Source organism: Eptatretus burgeri, chromosome 15 (genome assembly GCF_056783735.1).
Source record: "Eptatretus burgeri isolate ZD-2024b chromosome 15, Ebu_testis_v1, whole genome shotgun sequence".
Taxonomy (NCBI): Eukaryota; Metazoa; Chordata; class Myxini; order Myxiniformes; family Myxinidae; genus Eptatretus; species Eptatretus burgeri.
Genome location: NC_140975.1, coordinates 4,383,455 through 4,399,100, shown reverse-complemented (window position 1 = coordinate 4,399,100; position 15,646 = coordinate 4,383,455). Strand labels below are relative to the sequence as shown.

The following is a 15,646-nucleotide window of genomic DNA, read 5'->3' as shown; positions in this document are numbered from 1 at the left end:
TAAATTATTTACCAAGAATCCAAGGATTCTCAAAAATCCGTGGGAGTAGCACCACCTCGTACTGTGTACAATTGCAATTTGTTTCCATCCGAATCGCTACTGTGGCCTCGTAGACAGGTCTTCACGACAGGTCAAACTAGTGAGCTCATGGAACACGTTACCCCACGCAGTGTTCCAGTGTATCGTTCAATTTAAATTAAATAACGATTTTAAAGGTCGGATAAAAACATTATGTGGAAGTTTAGTGCCATTGATGCAGTGTCTTGTACACCACCTTATTTAACATGTCCAAGTACTGCAAAACTGGAGGTTTTTTGGAAGCAATAAGAAAGCTATTTGCGTTCTACAGTGTTCAAGTATATCGATAAATCGAAATAAAATAAATATTGAAAAGGTCATGTGAATCAATTAATTCTGGAATTTTTTTTTACCGCCGTTGACGCAGTGTCCATTACACCACCTTATTTAACGTTACCTTGGTTATCTGTGCCTGGTGTTTGTGCCCTTTGTGACATCATTAAAAACAGTAAGTTTCCTGTTTGGAATGATTTTCAATTTGGTCCGACTGCCGGACAGGCAGACAGAGTGAAAATATGACGTCACTCCTCTGTGACGTCTGCGCATGCTCGATCAGGACAAATTCAAAGACAAAGTACCGTTAAACTACAGATTTGTTTTCCAATTCATGTTCCGATTGGTGTTCAAAATAAAACACTCCATCGAAATAAGTTGTTCCTCATTCATAAACTGACGCTTGTGGACGGACAAACAGACATAAACCAATTGCTTTAACCCGTTTTTCGCTTCGGGTGCGCGGGATATTGAGGTTATCAGCTTTCGGTTAGTAAAACATGGGTTCACATTAACCAAAATGTACACATTGATACCCGAGAAGGCAAAAACGACCCTCGTCTCAAGGGTGTCCAAGAGCTTTGTTAAGGGACTAACAAAACACAGAAATCAAGTAGTTTGTCCAGGAAACCTGCGGGGTAAGGCGTCTCGCAGAGCGTAAGGAAGTCCACAATGGGAGACTCCATCTCGAGCACGACAAGAGAGCGGCCACGTATCACAGAAACACAGGCCGCAGTACCGCCGACTCCACCCCAGAATATTGTAAATGGATCTCTGGAAATGCAGGTGGGTAAGGGAGAAGAAAGGTTGATGGTGGAACAGAGTGAATGTTGTAGCTCAATGTTTGACCAAAAGACATTTTGAGTCAAATGTTATCAACTGTCTGATATGGTGGGAGCCAACATTCCATCACGACTGATGAAAATGGTTTCCTGGAAATTCGTATTGATGTGTTGTCTGTCTGTCTATCTGTCTGTCTGTCTGTCTGTCTGTCTGTCTATCTGTCTGTCTCTCTCTCTCTCTCTCGCACTCTCTCTCTCTCTCTCTCCGCCCTGGCAAGATTGCATATAGGCATGTGCACATCCCTGAACTGTCTTGCCTGGGTTTGAATCCTGACCCAGCTATAAACTGCCATCCTGGTGTTTCGTATCATCACGTGGATGTTAAACAGGGCGTCCCATTTGCCACCATTAGTTGGTCGACGTTAAAGATCTCACGTTGTCCTCCGTCAAGAGTAGGTGAATTATCTCCGGTACCCTGAACCAGTTACAAATACCTGCCTGGAACCCGGGTAGCAAGTGGTCTAGTACTCTTGGACATTCCTTCACACCAAGTTACAAGAGTTGCTATCTCAGAGGGCGGTTGCTGTCTGCGCAGCAGTTCCCACACTGTAAACAAATCGACCACATGGTCCACGTTTCATGTGAACAGCCATCTTCGGATATGAAGAGTAAGCAATAGTATTCCCCATTGACGTTGGTGTCAATTACACGTGCAGACATGTGTATTACATTTTCTGCTACAATTATTTATTTAATCACCCTGCCTCCCCCCCCCCTTTTATCCCCCCCGCCCGTTTCTTAATATTCCCGTCAATGAAGCGATGGGTGGTATTTGCTCGTACCTGTAAAAAAGGAAGGTGGTAAGTACATACCTTGTTCAAGGAGAGTAAAGCAAACACTGGGGGAGAATACACAGGTGGGTAGAGATTCCATAAGTCACGTGATCGTGTCTCTGAACTTTACCCATAGAGAGGAAGTTAGTGGAGTAGAACACCAAGGTGCTGGTCCATGAAGGACAGGGGTCGGCAACCTCCGACTCGTGAGCCACATCCTGGCTCATGTACCATCCCACTGTGGCTCACAGAGCCGCAACGACATTCCTCCATGCTGCTCGGTTTTGAACGACCCTCTCTACATACTCCAGTGCAATTCCTCGTTCTGACCGAAGTTCATGTTCAACACTTCCCCACGGGTGCCTTGACCTCCCCCTTGTCCTTCCCCAATGGGTGTCCAAAACAAAGCTTCGTTGGATGTCTCTCTCTTGTTTTCTCATTACATGTCCTACCGATTGCCGTCTTGGTTCTTTGAAAATCTTTAGAATCCTTCATAAACATCTATGATAGAATACCATCAGTTTGCGTTCCATTTCCCAGCTCATTATGCAATGTGTGCACCATATAACAACACTCACCGATTTGACATTGAAATTGAATCGTTTCATCTTGGTTTTTGCTGAAACTTTTCTGGAATTCCAAATCTTTAACAAGGAGTTGAACATCGCTTGAGCTTTGTTTATCCCTGGTGTTGGGTTCGTGGTTAGGGTGGTGGCTTTGGGATCCTAGAGTCCTGAGTTCAAATCCCACTCTTCTGTTTAATTAATACCAGGTGGGGTTGACTCTATCTGTCATCCTTCCGAGGTCAGCAAAATGAGTGCCAGCTTGCTGGTATCCTGTGTCGGTGTGGCAACCCGTCCAGGATTGTGCCCAATACCCAAGGAGACTGCTTAGGCAGCACCAAGGTGGTGGGCTTGGGATCCTAGGATCCTGAGTTCAAATCCTGCTTGGCTGTTGAATTAATACCAGGTGGGGTTGACTCTGCCTGTCATCCTTCCGAGATCGGCAAAATGAGTGCCAGCATGCTGGTAATCCTGTGTCGGAGTGTCGACCGATCCAGGATTCTGCCCAGTAACCCAGGAGACTGCTTAGGCAGCACCAACGCTCTACACAGAGCGTGGTCCCAATGGATGAATGGAGCTTTGTTGGAACAGAAAACGGTAATGGAAGAACAAAATCAAGTTGAATTTTTTTTTTACTATTTCATCATTACACTTCCAGAATGAAGTCGGCGATGTTAATTGTGTGTTTAAATTGTATCATTAGCTCACCGTGCACGAACTGTTCAATGGTTTAATTTCGTTTGGCTCTTCTGCACAAGAAGGTTGCCGACACCTGCTCGCGGACATCGAGAGACCAAATGGATCTACCCTTGGATCGTGTCCCTTTGTCTGTGCAATTTCCTTTTCGTTCTCCAGCACAGGAAGGAACAAAGGGAAAAGACATGTTCTTCAAGATGGGGAAAATAAAGCATCACAGTCATCAGGCTTCCCTCGACACCTGAGGTCATTATATGGGATCCAAACTGCATAACCAGGGAGAGAAAACAAAAAGACCCGCGACAAGCTCCGAGAAAACACGAATCCAACGGACCACAGCAGCACAGCCGGTAATCTTGGCGGAGAATGTTCACCTCGTCAATCATTCCTGAGTGTTAAATCCACGTCATTATCAACCTCTATTTCATCAGTCTGTGTGTCGAGGTAGATGTTGAGGTGAAGACAACATTAACCCTAACAGTAACCCTAACCTCAGATCTAACCCTAACCCTAACAGTAACCCTAACCTCAGATCTAACCCTAACCTTAACAGTAACCCTAACCTCAGATCTAACCCTAACACTAACAGTAACCCTAACCTCAGATCTAACCCTAACCTTAACAGTAACCCTAACCTCAGATCTAACCCTAACCCGAACAGTAAAGACTCCATTCTGAAACCATGTGTGGAAATGGTCCATTTGTCAGGGACGTGACGATTTTAACCCGAAATGAGATTTACTCCCGCTGTGGCAACGAATGTTTAAACTTAAAGGAATCCATGAGGTCCAGTTGTCCCAATTAAAGAGGTTATTGTCTCTGTGGGAACAATGCAATAACCCACCCAGATTTACACATATGAAGGGCAAGATGGCGCAATATCTTCCGGGAAAGATGGCGTTCAACTTTCTGGGCAAGATGGCGTTCTATCTTCCGGGAAAGATGGCGTTCTATCTTCCGGGAAAGATGGCGTTCTACTTTCTGGGCAAGATGGCGTTCTATCTTCCGGGCAAGATGGCGATCTATCTTCCGGGAAAGATGGCGTTCTATCTTCCGGGAAAGATGGCGTTCTATCTTCCGGGAAAGATGGCGTTCTATCTTCCGGGAAAGATGGCGTTCTATCTTCCGGGAAAGATGGCGTTCCATCTTCCGGGCAAGATGGCGTTCCATCTTCCGGGAAAGATGGCGTTCCATCTTCCGGGAAAGATGGCGTTCTATCTTCCGGGAAAGATGGCGTTCTATCTTCCGGGCAAGATGGCGTTCTATCTTCCGGGCAAGATGGCGTTCTATCTTCCGGGCAAGATGGCGTTCTATCTTCCGGGCAAGATGGCGTTCTATCTTCCGGGCAAGATGGCGTTCTATCTTCCGGGAAAGATGGCGTTCTATCTTCCGGGCAAGATGGCGTTCTATCTCCCGGGCAAGATGGCGTTCTATCTCCCGGGAAAGATGGCGTTCTATCTCCCGGGCAAGATGGCGTTCTATCTCCCGGGCAAGATGGCGTTCTATCTCCCGGGCAAGATGGCGTTCTATCTCCCGGGCAAGATGGCGTTCTATCTCCCGGGCAAGATGGCGTTCTATCTCCCGGGCAAGATGGCGTTCTATCTTCCGGGCAAGATGGTGTTCTGTCTTCCGGGCAAGATGGCGTTCTGTCTTCCGGGCAAGATGGCGTTCTGTCTTCCGGGCAAGGTGGCGTTCTGTCTTCCGGGCAAGGTGGCGTTCTATCTTCCGGGCAAGATGGCGTTCTATCTTCCGGGCAAGATGGCGTTCTATCTTCCGGGCAAGATGGCGTTCTATCTTCCGGGCAAGATGGCGTTCTATCTTCCGGGCAAGATGGCGTTCTATCTTCCGGGCAAGATGGCGTTCTATCTTCCGGGCAAGATGGCGTTCTATCTTCCGGGCAAGATGGCGTTCTATCTTCCGGGCAAGATGGCGTTCTATCTTCCGGGCAAGATGGCGTTCTATCTTCCGGGCAAGATGGCGTTCTATCTTCCGGGAAAGATGGCGTTCTATCTCCCGGGCAAGATGGCGTTCTATCTCCCGGGCAAGATGGCGTTCTATCTCCCGGGAAAGATGGCGTTCTATCTCCCGGGCAAGATGGCGTTCTATCTCCCGGGCAAGATGGCGTTCTATCTCCCGGGCAAGATGGCGTTCTATCTCCCGGGCAAGATGGCGTTCTATCTTCCGGGCAAGATGGCGTTCTATCTCCCGGGCAAGATGGCGTTCTGTCTCCCGGGCAAGATGGGGTTCTGTCTTCCGGGCAAGATGGTGTTCTGTCTTCCGGGCAAGATGGTGTTCTGTCTTCCGGGCAAGATGGTGTTCTGTCTTCCGGGCAAGATGGCGTTCTATCTTCCGGGCAAGATGGCGTTCTATCTTCCGGGCAAGATGGCGTTCTATCTTCCGGGCAAGATGGCGTTCTATCTTCCGGGCAAGATGGCGTTCTATCTTCCGGGCAAGATGGCGTTCTATCTTCCGGGCAAGATGGCGTTCTATCTTCCGGGCAAGATGGCGTTCTATCTTCCGGGCAAGATGGCGTTCTATCTTCCGGGCAAGATGGCGTTCTATCTTCCGGGCAAGATGGCGTTCTATCTTCCGGGCAAGATGGCGTTCTATCTTCCGGGAAAGATGGCGTTCTATCTCCCGGGCAAGATGGCGTTCTATCTCCCGGGCAAGATGGCGTTCTATCTCCCGGGAAAGATGGCGTTCTATCTCCCGGGCAAGATGGCGTTCTATCTCCCGGGCAAGATGGCGTTCTATCTCCCGGGCAAGATGGCGTTCTATCTCCCGGGCAAGATGGCGTTCTATCTTCCGGGCAAGATGGCGTTCTATCTCCCGGGCAAGATGGCGTTCTATCTCCCGGGCAAGATGGGGTTCTGTCTTCCGGGCAAGATGGTGTTCTGTCTTCCGGGCAAGATGGTGTTCTGTCTTCCGGGCAAGATGGTGTTCTGTCTTCCGGGCAAGATGGCGTTCTGTCTTCCGGGCAAGATGGCGTTCTGTCTTCCGGGCAAGATGGCGTTCTATCTTCCGGGCAAGATGGCGTTCTATCTTCCGGGCAAGATGGCGTTCTATCTTCCGGGCAAGATGGCGTTCTATCTTCCGGGAAAGATGGCGTTCTATCTTCCGGGCAAGATGGCGTTCTATCTCCCGGGCAAGATGGCGTTCTATCTCCCGGGAAAGATGGCGTTCTATCTCCCGGGCAAGATGGCGTTCTATCTCCCGGGAAAGATGGCGTTCTATCTCCCGGGCAAGATGGCGTTCTATCTTCCGGGCAAGATGGCGTTCTATCTCCCGGGCAAGATGGCGTTCTATCTCCCGGGCAAGATGGGGTTCTATCTTCCGGGCAAGATGGTGTTCTGTCTTCCGGGCAAGATGGTGTTCTGTCTTCCGGGCAAGATGGTGTTCTCTCTTCCGGGCAAAATGGTGTTCTGTCTTCCGGGCAAGATGGCGTTCTGTCTTCCGGGCAAGATGGGCTTTGTCTTCCGGGCAAGATGGTGTTCTGTCTTCCGGGCAAGATGGCGTTCTGTCTTCCGGGCAAAATGGCGTTCTGTCTTCCGGGCAAGATGGCGTTCTATCTTCCGGGCAAGATGGCGTTCTATCTTCCGGGCAAGATGGCGTTCTATCTTCCGGGCAAGATGGCGTTCTATCTTCCGGGCAAGATGGCGTTCTATCTTCCGGGCAAGATGGCGTTCTACTTTCCGGGCAAGATGGCGTTCTATCTTCCGGGAAAGATGGCGTTCTATCCTCCGGGCAAGATGGCGTTCTATCTTCCGGGCAAGATGGCGTTCTATCTTCCGGGCAAGATGGCGTTCTATCTTCTGGGCAAGATGGCGTTCTATCTTCCGGGCAAGATGGCGTTCTATCTTCCGGGCAAGGTGGCGTTCTATCTTCCGGGCAAGGTGGCGTTCTATCTTCCGGGCAAGATGGCGTTCTATCTTCCGGGCAAGACGGCGTTCTACCTTCCGGGCAAGACGGCGTTCTATCCTCCGGGCAAGACGGCGTTCTGTCTTCCGGGCAAGACGGCGTTCTGTCTTCCGGGCAAGACGGCGTTCTGTCTTCCGGGCAAGACGGCGTTCTGTCTTCCGGGCAAGACGGCGTTCTGTCTTCCGGGCAAGACGGCGTTCTGTCTTCCGGGCAAGATGGCGTTCTGTCTTCCGGGCAAGATGGCGCTCTGTCTTCCGGGCAAGATGGCGCTCTGTCTTCCGGGCAAGATGGCGTTCTGTCTTCCGGGCAAGATGGCGTTCTGTCTTCTGGGCAAGATGGCGTTCTATCTTCCGGGAAAGATGGTGTTCTATCTTCCGGGAAAGATGGCGTTCTATCCTCCGGGAAAGATGGCGTTCTATCTTCCGGGAAAGATGGCGTTCTATCTTCCGGGAAAGATGGCGTTCTATCTTCCGGGAAAGATGGCGTTCTACCTTCCGGGAAAGATGGCGTTCTACTTTCCGGGCAAGATGGCGTTACATCTTCTGGGCAAGATGGCACCAAGTTGTGCCTGCAGGAAAGAACTAATTTGGGTTAAAGATGATTCAATTCACCTACATGCCTCATCGGTGACATCACCAAAGTATATTTTATGGTTAAATGAAAACATCGTTATCAGCCGAAGGCATAACCGTGCTCCATTTCAATTCCCGGTATGACTCGTACCTTGAAAGTTGTGGTGACGTGGCCAAGGACAAACCAAACGACCTGCTCCAAACAATCGACTAGCATAACGATCCATCATGTTGCGATGGAGAAGGTCCAGCTTCCCATTAACCGGACTTACCCTGCACGGCAGCTCTTGTGCTCCACTTTGATGATGGGTCCGCAGGCGTCACACTTCTTGCCATCTTTCATTTCCTTTTCTGTGGGTCATACGGGACACAGCATGGATGACATAACCACAACACCATGATTTACCATTCTCCTTTATCTCCAATAAGTTTGATCTCAATATTTAGACACCTGAGCTCTGAACTACAAAAGCAAAGGTATTTGCATCTGCACAATTGTTGAAGTATTTCTCTAAAGGGTTTGCATGTTGCCCTCACTGTGTGGGGTGGTGACCAACGTAGGCCGAGCGGAATTCTTCACAGACCACGTGGTGAGGCTGCCGTCAGCATGACTGCACAGAAACTGCTTGCCGTCCTGCTGCCAAGCGACTGAGAACGTGTTCTGCAGCACAAGTCGAGAGCATCAGGATCAGTAATCTCCCGAACAAGTCGTTTTCTGTATAGAAAGTCAAGGCTCATGGAAGAGCTGGAAAAGAAAATGGATCAGGATGCAACTGGACAAAATGAACAACAAAGAGAGAAGGGGGAAAATGCCAACAGCAGGGCCGAGGGACAAAATAGATGGAAACAAACAACGAGGGGGTAGGGAGAATGCAGGGGTTGGATAAGATGGATGGAAAAGCTCGAAAAAAATACAATTGTGGGGGAGGCGGGTGGGAGGGAGGGTGGTTTGGTTTAACGGGAGTAGAAAATTTCATGGTTTTGGAAAGGGGATGATATGAGATGGTGATCAACAACTGTCTTGAAGACCTGGAGGGAAGAATGAGATTGAAGAGAATGTGGAAGTTGATTCCACAGGCAGGATAAGAAAGGAACAAATGAGTGGAGGCGAGCAGCGATTCTGGATTTAGGTAATTTCACGAGAAGGGTGTTGATGGTGGACCACGTGCACCCTGCAGAAACCTGGAGGGGACAAAGCACATCTTGGGAAGAGGGTGCAAGACCAGAAATGAGGTGGAAGAAGACAGAGACCGCCGACCTGTCTGAGATGGTGAAGTGATAGGCCCATAGACTCAGTTTCATCACAGGAGATTTCAATGATTTTGAAGGCCTTGGTTTCCACAGCGTCAAGATGAGCAAGGTGCAAGGCAGGTGCAGCAGCCCAGAGGAGAGAGCTTTATTGTTTCAAGCTGTGGATGAAGGCCATGAAGATGGATGAAGGTTCATATGTGCCAAGGAAGGACTTGGCATGAGGAAGGATGCTGCCCTTGGAGGCCAATTTTGAAATGTGGTTTGCCGAAGAAAGATCATGGCTGATGTTGAGACCCAGGAGCTTGAATAAGTGAACTTAATCAAGAAGATTGTTAAGAAAGTGGACAGGAGGGTTTGCCAGGCAATCCTTTGGAGATAAAGAGAGATGTGGAGAGATTTGTCAGGATTGAGAGACATATTCCAATTGTTTGATCAGCTTGTGATTTTGTCAGGGTCTGAAGAGAGGGGAGAGGTCAAAGGCTGCCTGTCTGAAAGATGAGGGATGTCATGGCAGAGAGTGAGTCATCAGCAAATAGATAAAGAGGATTTTCCAGTCAGAGAGATCATTTATGAAGATTAGGAATCGGACTGGTCCCAGGACACTGCCTTGGAGCAATACAGCCGTGACAGGGAGAGGAGATGAAAGGATTCCATTGAGAGCCAAACATTGGCTGCAAGACTAGAGGACGTCAATAACCCAAGAATGGAGTTGGCCTTGGGATGCCATAGGCGGAGAGTTTGGAGAGCAAGGCAGGATACCAGACTATCAAAAGCTCGAGATATGTCGAGGGATGGCTCCGATCATATGTCTGACATTGAGGGTTGTCAAGGATTACCAGAAACCTCTCCACCTTCTCAGGTGCAAAAGGCGCAGACTCCAGCAGCAGTTGGAGACAACTGGGAAGGATGGGTACAAAGAGTGAGGGATTGGGGACACAAGATTTGGAAGCAAATACAGAATTGAGGCATTCGGCCTTCTTTCGAGCAGAGCTGGTGCCATTTGAAGAGAGGGAAAGGGGGGGGGAGTCGAGAGGGGACAGGACATTGGGTTAGCTGAGGGGGGGGGGGGAGAAACCAGGAATCTGGAGGGGCAGGGGGAAGCAGATAGGTGGGAGTGAGGGTACTGACATGGAGGGATTTGACACCATAAATGGACGTGAAGGGAAATCGATTGTTGTGTCCACACAACCTCTGCAAAATGGATGTCCCAGGATTCCCGAACTGGATATACACTTCATAGATGGGGTGGTAAAATGTTTTCCGTTGAAGGCATGGAGAGGACAATGGGGCTGTAGGTACAAGCCTTTGAACTCACTGGACACAGTTCAAGGCTCATAAAAGAGCTTCTTTAAAAACGACATACCAGAAAACCCAGAGTTATTTAGGCTAACACACACTTATTAACTTACTGGCTGTCTCAGTGGGTAGGGCAATTGATACCTCTGACTTGTCCAGTCTCAGTGCGATTCATGATGAATAGGACCGACGAAAACCTGTCGACCACAATGCTTTGGTAATGGACATTAAGCCAACTGTCTATCCTGGGTTCGATTCCCAACCTGATTATTATAAACTGTGAGATTGGTGTTTCACAACACGTTACATCACAAGGTGTGCCGCACCTCAGATGGATGTTGAACTGGGTGCCCCGTCAGTTACCATCAGATCGTGGACGTTAAATATCCCACGGTGTCTTTCTCCAAGAGTTGACGAGTTGTCTCCGGCAACGTGAACGAATGATTAATTGCCGAACTAAATCGCCTTCAGTCAAATGTCATGCCTGATCAGCTGGTTCGTGAAAGACTTGAGCCAAAAACGTTCCCTGGCAGACCCCATAAGGAGGTGGGAACCTTTGGGGCCATTACAGTAGTAGTAGTAGTAGTAGTAGTAGTTACAGGATATGGTGGGTGACATTCATATTTCGTAGTTATCCTTGCAGCTTTCCAAGAAAAACCGCTGAACTATGACCAGTTGTTCGCGTGACTCTGAGACATGACTCAGATGTTCAAAAACAACAACAATCCAAGGAATATACAACTCTGTCGTGCCTGCAGTTGCTTTCAAAACAGGACTATGGAAATCCGTAAACGAGCTGTACGAGTGAGAATTTTCCCCCCAAATAATCATTCAAACTTTGCTCCAGTTAAACCCCTGTGGGATGTTCTCGTTGGACCAATAATGGTCCACAAAATCACCTGGAGCGTGAGGCGAGATGCCAGTTAATGGAAAATGGGAATGATGAATGGAACAACATGCCTCAAGGGGTAGCATGGTAGCTCTTTGGCAGATTGTTTAAAATCGAGTTGATTAATCTTGACTCGACCCCCCAAAGGGGTTCCATTTAACTAATAAATGTACATTATAATGCATTGGCAAGCAAGGGGGGCTGCATATCGGAGCACGCAGCCCCCTTGAACAAGGATAAATTTTTACAAATCAATTAAAAATAAAAAGCTGAAATGCCTTTTTTTTTTTTTTTTTTTTTTTTGTATACCTTGGTCGAGGCTCGTATGAGAGCTAACACACAACTCACAGCAAGGAGGCATGAGACAAGAGGGGCGGGAGTGGAAGGGACAAAACATTGGGGAACAGACACAGGTGAACTGTGGAAGGGGGAGGGATGGGGATGGGACGGGGAACATGGCGAGGGGAAGATGGACATTAAAGGGACTTTCAGGAAGGAAAGCAGGAGAATTGAAGGAAGTGGGCTTGGGTGGATTATCGGGGGTAGAAAAGATCGAGGATTTGGATGGGGGAAGATAAGAGGTGGTGGTGAACAGCTGTTTTGAAAGCCTGGAGGGAAGAATGGGAAAGAATAGAGTGAGGAAGTTTATTCCAAAGGCGGGAAAAAGAGGAATGAAAGAGTGAAGATGAGCAGTGATTCGTGATTTTGGTAGTTTTACCAGAAGGGGTTGTTGGCGGACCTTGAGCGCCCTGTGGAAATGTGGTTGGGACAAATCACAGAGAGAGCAGGGGGGCAAGGCTGGAGAGGAGTCGGTAGAAGACAGAAAGACCACCGACCAACCTGCGGTGATTGAGTGAGAGGCCCAAAGACTCAGCTTCATTGCGGGAGATGCCAATGATCTTAAAAGCCCTGGTTTCGACAGCGTGAAGTCGAGAAAGGTGGGAGGCAGGAGCACCAGCCCAGAGGGGAGAGCAGTACTCCATCAGGCTACGGACAAAAGCTTTGTAAGTGGTCAGGAGCTCAAGAGGGCCGAGGAAGGACTTTGCACGACGGAGGATTCCCAGTCGGCGACTGGCTTTTGAGGCAAGGTTGGAAATGTGACTTTCCCAGGAAAGGTCATGGCAGATAGTGAGACCCACAAGCTTGAAAGAAAAGACTTCTTCCAGAGGATTGTTGAGAAAGTGGATGGGCGGGTTTTGTAAACGGTCCTTTCGAAGAGACATAGTGAGAGTGTGAGATTTGTCTGGATTGAAAGACATGTTCCACGTGTTGGACCAGTTTGTGATTTTATCCAGATCTGCAGTGAGCGAAGAAGCTGCTGCTTGCCGGTCTGAGGGATGACAGATGGTACGGCAGAGGGTGGAGTCATCGGCAAAGAGAAATAGAGGATTTTCCAGAGAGTCCGAGAGATCATTGATGAAAACCAGAAAAAGAACAGGGCCCAGAACGCTACCTTGAGGAACTCCAGCCTGCACAGGAAGAGGGGATGAAAGAACTCCATTTAGGGCCACACGTTGACTGCGACAGGAGAGGAAGTCTGCGAGCCATGAGTGGAGATGGCCTTGAATACCATGGGAAGAGAGTTTGGTGAGTAGGGCAGGGTGCCAGACTGTGTCAAAAGCACGTGATATGTCCAGGGATACGGCTCGGATTTCCTGTCTGGCATTGAGGACCTCCATCCATTGATGGGAGAGCAGTAGCAGCATATCTAGGGTAGAGTGACCTGGTCTGAAACCAAATTGATGATTGGAAATCAAGCCATTGGAGAAGAGGAAGGATTTCATGTCTGAAGCGATGATGGATTCCATAACCTTGCTGATGATTGGGAGAAGGCTGATTGGTCTGTAGTTACAGGGATCTGTTTTTGCACCTTTTTATGCAGGGCAGTGATGTTAGCAGATTTCCAAGCAGATGGCAGATGACCTTGGGAAAATGAGAGGGTGAATAGAACAGAGAGAGGGTGAGCAAGAGCAGAAGAGCAGGCTTTGAGGACACGTGGGCTGATGCCGTCTGGACCGGTTGCAGAATCTGACTCGAGGTTTGAAAGCAAGCTCTCCACCTTGTCAGGAGAAAAGGATACAGAGTCCAGGGACAGTTGGGTGCGACTGGGTAAAGTGGGTAGAGATAGTGATGGGTTTGGGACACAATGCATCAATAAGTATTGAACCCCTTTGTGATGACACTCCAAATTGAGCTCAGGTTCATCCATTTTCCTTTGATCATCCTGCAGATGTTTCTGCAACCTCATTGGAGTCCACCTGTGGTCAATTAAATTGACCGGACACGATTTAGAAACAAACACACCTTTCTGTATCAGCTCCCACAGATGACAGCGCATGTTGTTGCAGAAACTCCACCATGAAGTCCAAGGAACTGTCGGTAGAACTCTGAGATATAATTGTGAGGAGGCAAAGATCTGGGGAGGGGAATAAAACAATTTCTAGAGTGTTGAAAATTCTCAAGAGCACAGTGAGCTCCATCATTAGGAAATGGAAAGAGCATGGAACCACCAAGACCCTTCCTAGAACTGGACATCTGACCAAACTGAGCAACTGAGCAAGAAGGACCTTGGTTAGGGAGGTGACAAAGAACCCAATGACCACTCTGACAGAACTACAGAGTTCCTTGACTGAGATGGGAGAACCTACCGGAAGGACGACAGTCTCTTCACCACTTCATAAATCCAGGCTTTACGGGAGAGTGGCCAGACTGAAGCCACTCCTGAGAAAAAGGCACGAGAAAGACCCTGAAAGCATGAGGCAAAAGATTCCGTGGTCTGACGAGATGAAAATTGAACTCTTTGGCCTGAATGCAAAGCGCTACGTCTGGCGGAAACAGAGCACAGCTCATCACCCAGCTAACACCATCCCTACCATGAAGCATGGTGGTGGCAGCATCAAACTATGGGGATGCTTTTCAGCAACAGGGACTGGGAGACTTGTAAGGATAGAGGGAACAATGAATGGAGCCAAAATACAGGCAAATCCTTGACAAGAACCTGCTTCAGAGTGCAAAACATATTCGATGGCGGTGAAGATTTACGTACCAAGAGGACAACGACCCCCAATCATACAGCCAAAGCAACACTGGAATGGCTTCAGAACAAGAACGTGAAAGTCCTTCAGTGTCCCAGCCAAAGCTCAGACTTGAATCACATTGAGAATCAGTGTAAAGAGTTGAAGATTGATGCTCACCGACCGACACTCCCCATCCAACTTGACAGAGCTTAACCAAATTTGTAAGGAATAATGGGAGAAAATCCCCAAATCCAGATGTGAAAGCTGGTACAGACATGTATACCCAAGATCACTCGAAACTGTAATCACTGCCAAAAGCGCTTCCACGAGGTATTGACTCAGGGGGTTGAATACTTATTGACCCAAGACATTTCAGATTTTAACTTTTAATTAATTTGTAAAAAAAATTACTAAAAACGTGTTTTCACTTTGTCATGATGGGATATTTTGTGTAGATCGGTGACAATTTTTTTTTTTTTAAAGTAAATCAATTTTAAATCCAGGCTTCAACACAACAAAATGTGACAAAAGTCGAGGGGTGTGAATACTTTCTGAAGTCACTATAACTGACATGATCAGACAGTAAAACACAATGTGTAACCAAATGTGTGTGATGTAACACCTGGCGTGGGAAGCACCAGTGACAGGTGACCGTGGGGTCGGGAATCAAACCAAGACCAGACGTCATCCCACCACACCTTCAAAAATGAAGCAACACCACAATCCCTGCGTATCATGGACTTGATGCAAGAGAACATCCATTGGAACATTGCACGGGAAAGCTCAATAAGCTCGAATGTCTCATTTCCTCGACACAAAACACCGATACTGTGTTCAGTGATATCACTCGTTCAAACACAAATCATTTTCATTCACCATCGATCTCGCACACAAGTCCCTGTTACTCGTTGCTGTCCTCACCTCCTCGTAATAATAGCGGATGTCAGCTTTCTTGGACTTTAGGTCCCACAGGATCACCGGGCCTCTCTCGTAGCCTATCAGGAGCTGTAAAAAAAAAAAAGGTCCAAAAATGTGGGTATCTTGAGAAAGAGAAGGGAAGAGTAAGGATGTTTATAAAGATGTGTTTGTGAACCAAATCGTTAAAGTGAATCGTCTGGTACAATTCCACCAATTTCGGACAAGATAAATAGATGTTAAATTAAGGACCATAAAGCATAAACACCTCAGACCCTCACCTTGCTGAATGGATTTACTACCATGCCTTATACCTTTGGTGAAACCTTAATGGGGATGGAGGATAAGAGGTTGAGGGTTCTGTTTGCATTGAGAGAATTCAAGTTCAGTGAAGGATGAGAAGGGAGGAGTAAGGGATTGTGTGAAGACCTTGACAAAGAAAGGAAAGAACTTTGGGAGGACAGAGAAGTATAAATTGAGGGAAGGGAGGGGGAATGAGTGGAGCACACAAGTCAGAGTAAAAGGGTGGAGGTCAAAATTCCACCCTATTCACACAATTAATA

General features: G+C 48.0%; 1 protein-coding gene across 5 annotated transcripts in view; it reads right to left on the bottom strand.

The window, feature by feature from the left end:
- LOC147011351 (syntaxin-binding protein 5-like) overlaps positions 1–15,646 on the bottom strand; it is a 197,496-nt gene that overhangs the window by 63,856 nt on the left and 117,994 nt on the right. For all 5 annotated transcript variants that reach the window (XM_085858353.1, XM_085858352.1, XM_085858355.1 and 2 more), the window contains 4 exons: positions 15,090–15,173; positions 8,253–8,376; positions 7,988–8,066; positions 983–1,125 (listed from right to left, as the gene is read on the bottom strand). In XM_085858353.1, the coding sequence (XP_085714479.1) occupies positions 983–1,125; positions 7,988–8,066; positions 8,253–8,376; positions 15,090–15,173 (430 nt within the window). The remainder of the gene's footprint in view (positions 1–982; positions 1,126–7,987; positions 8,067–8,252; positions 8,377–15,089; positions 15,174–15,646) is intronic.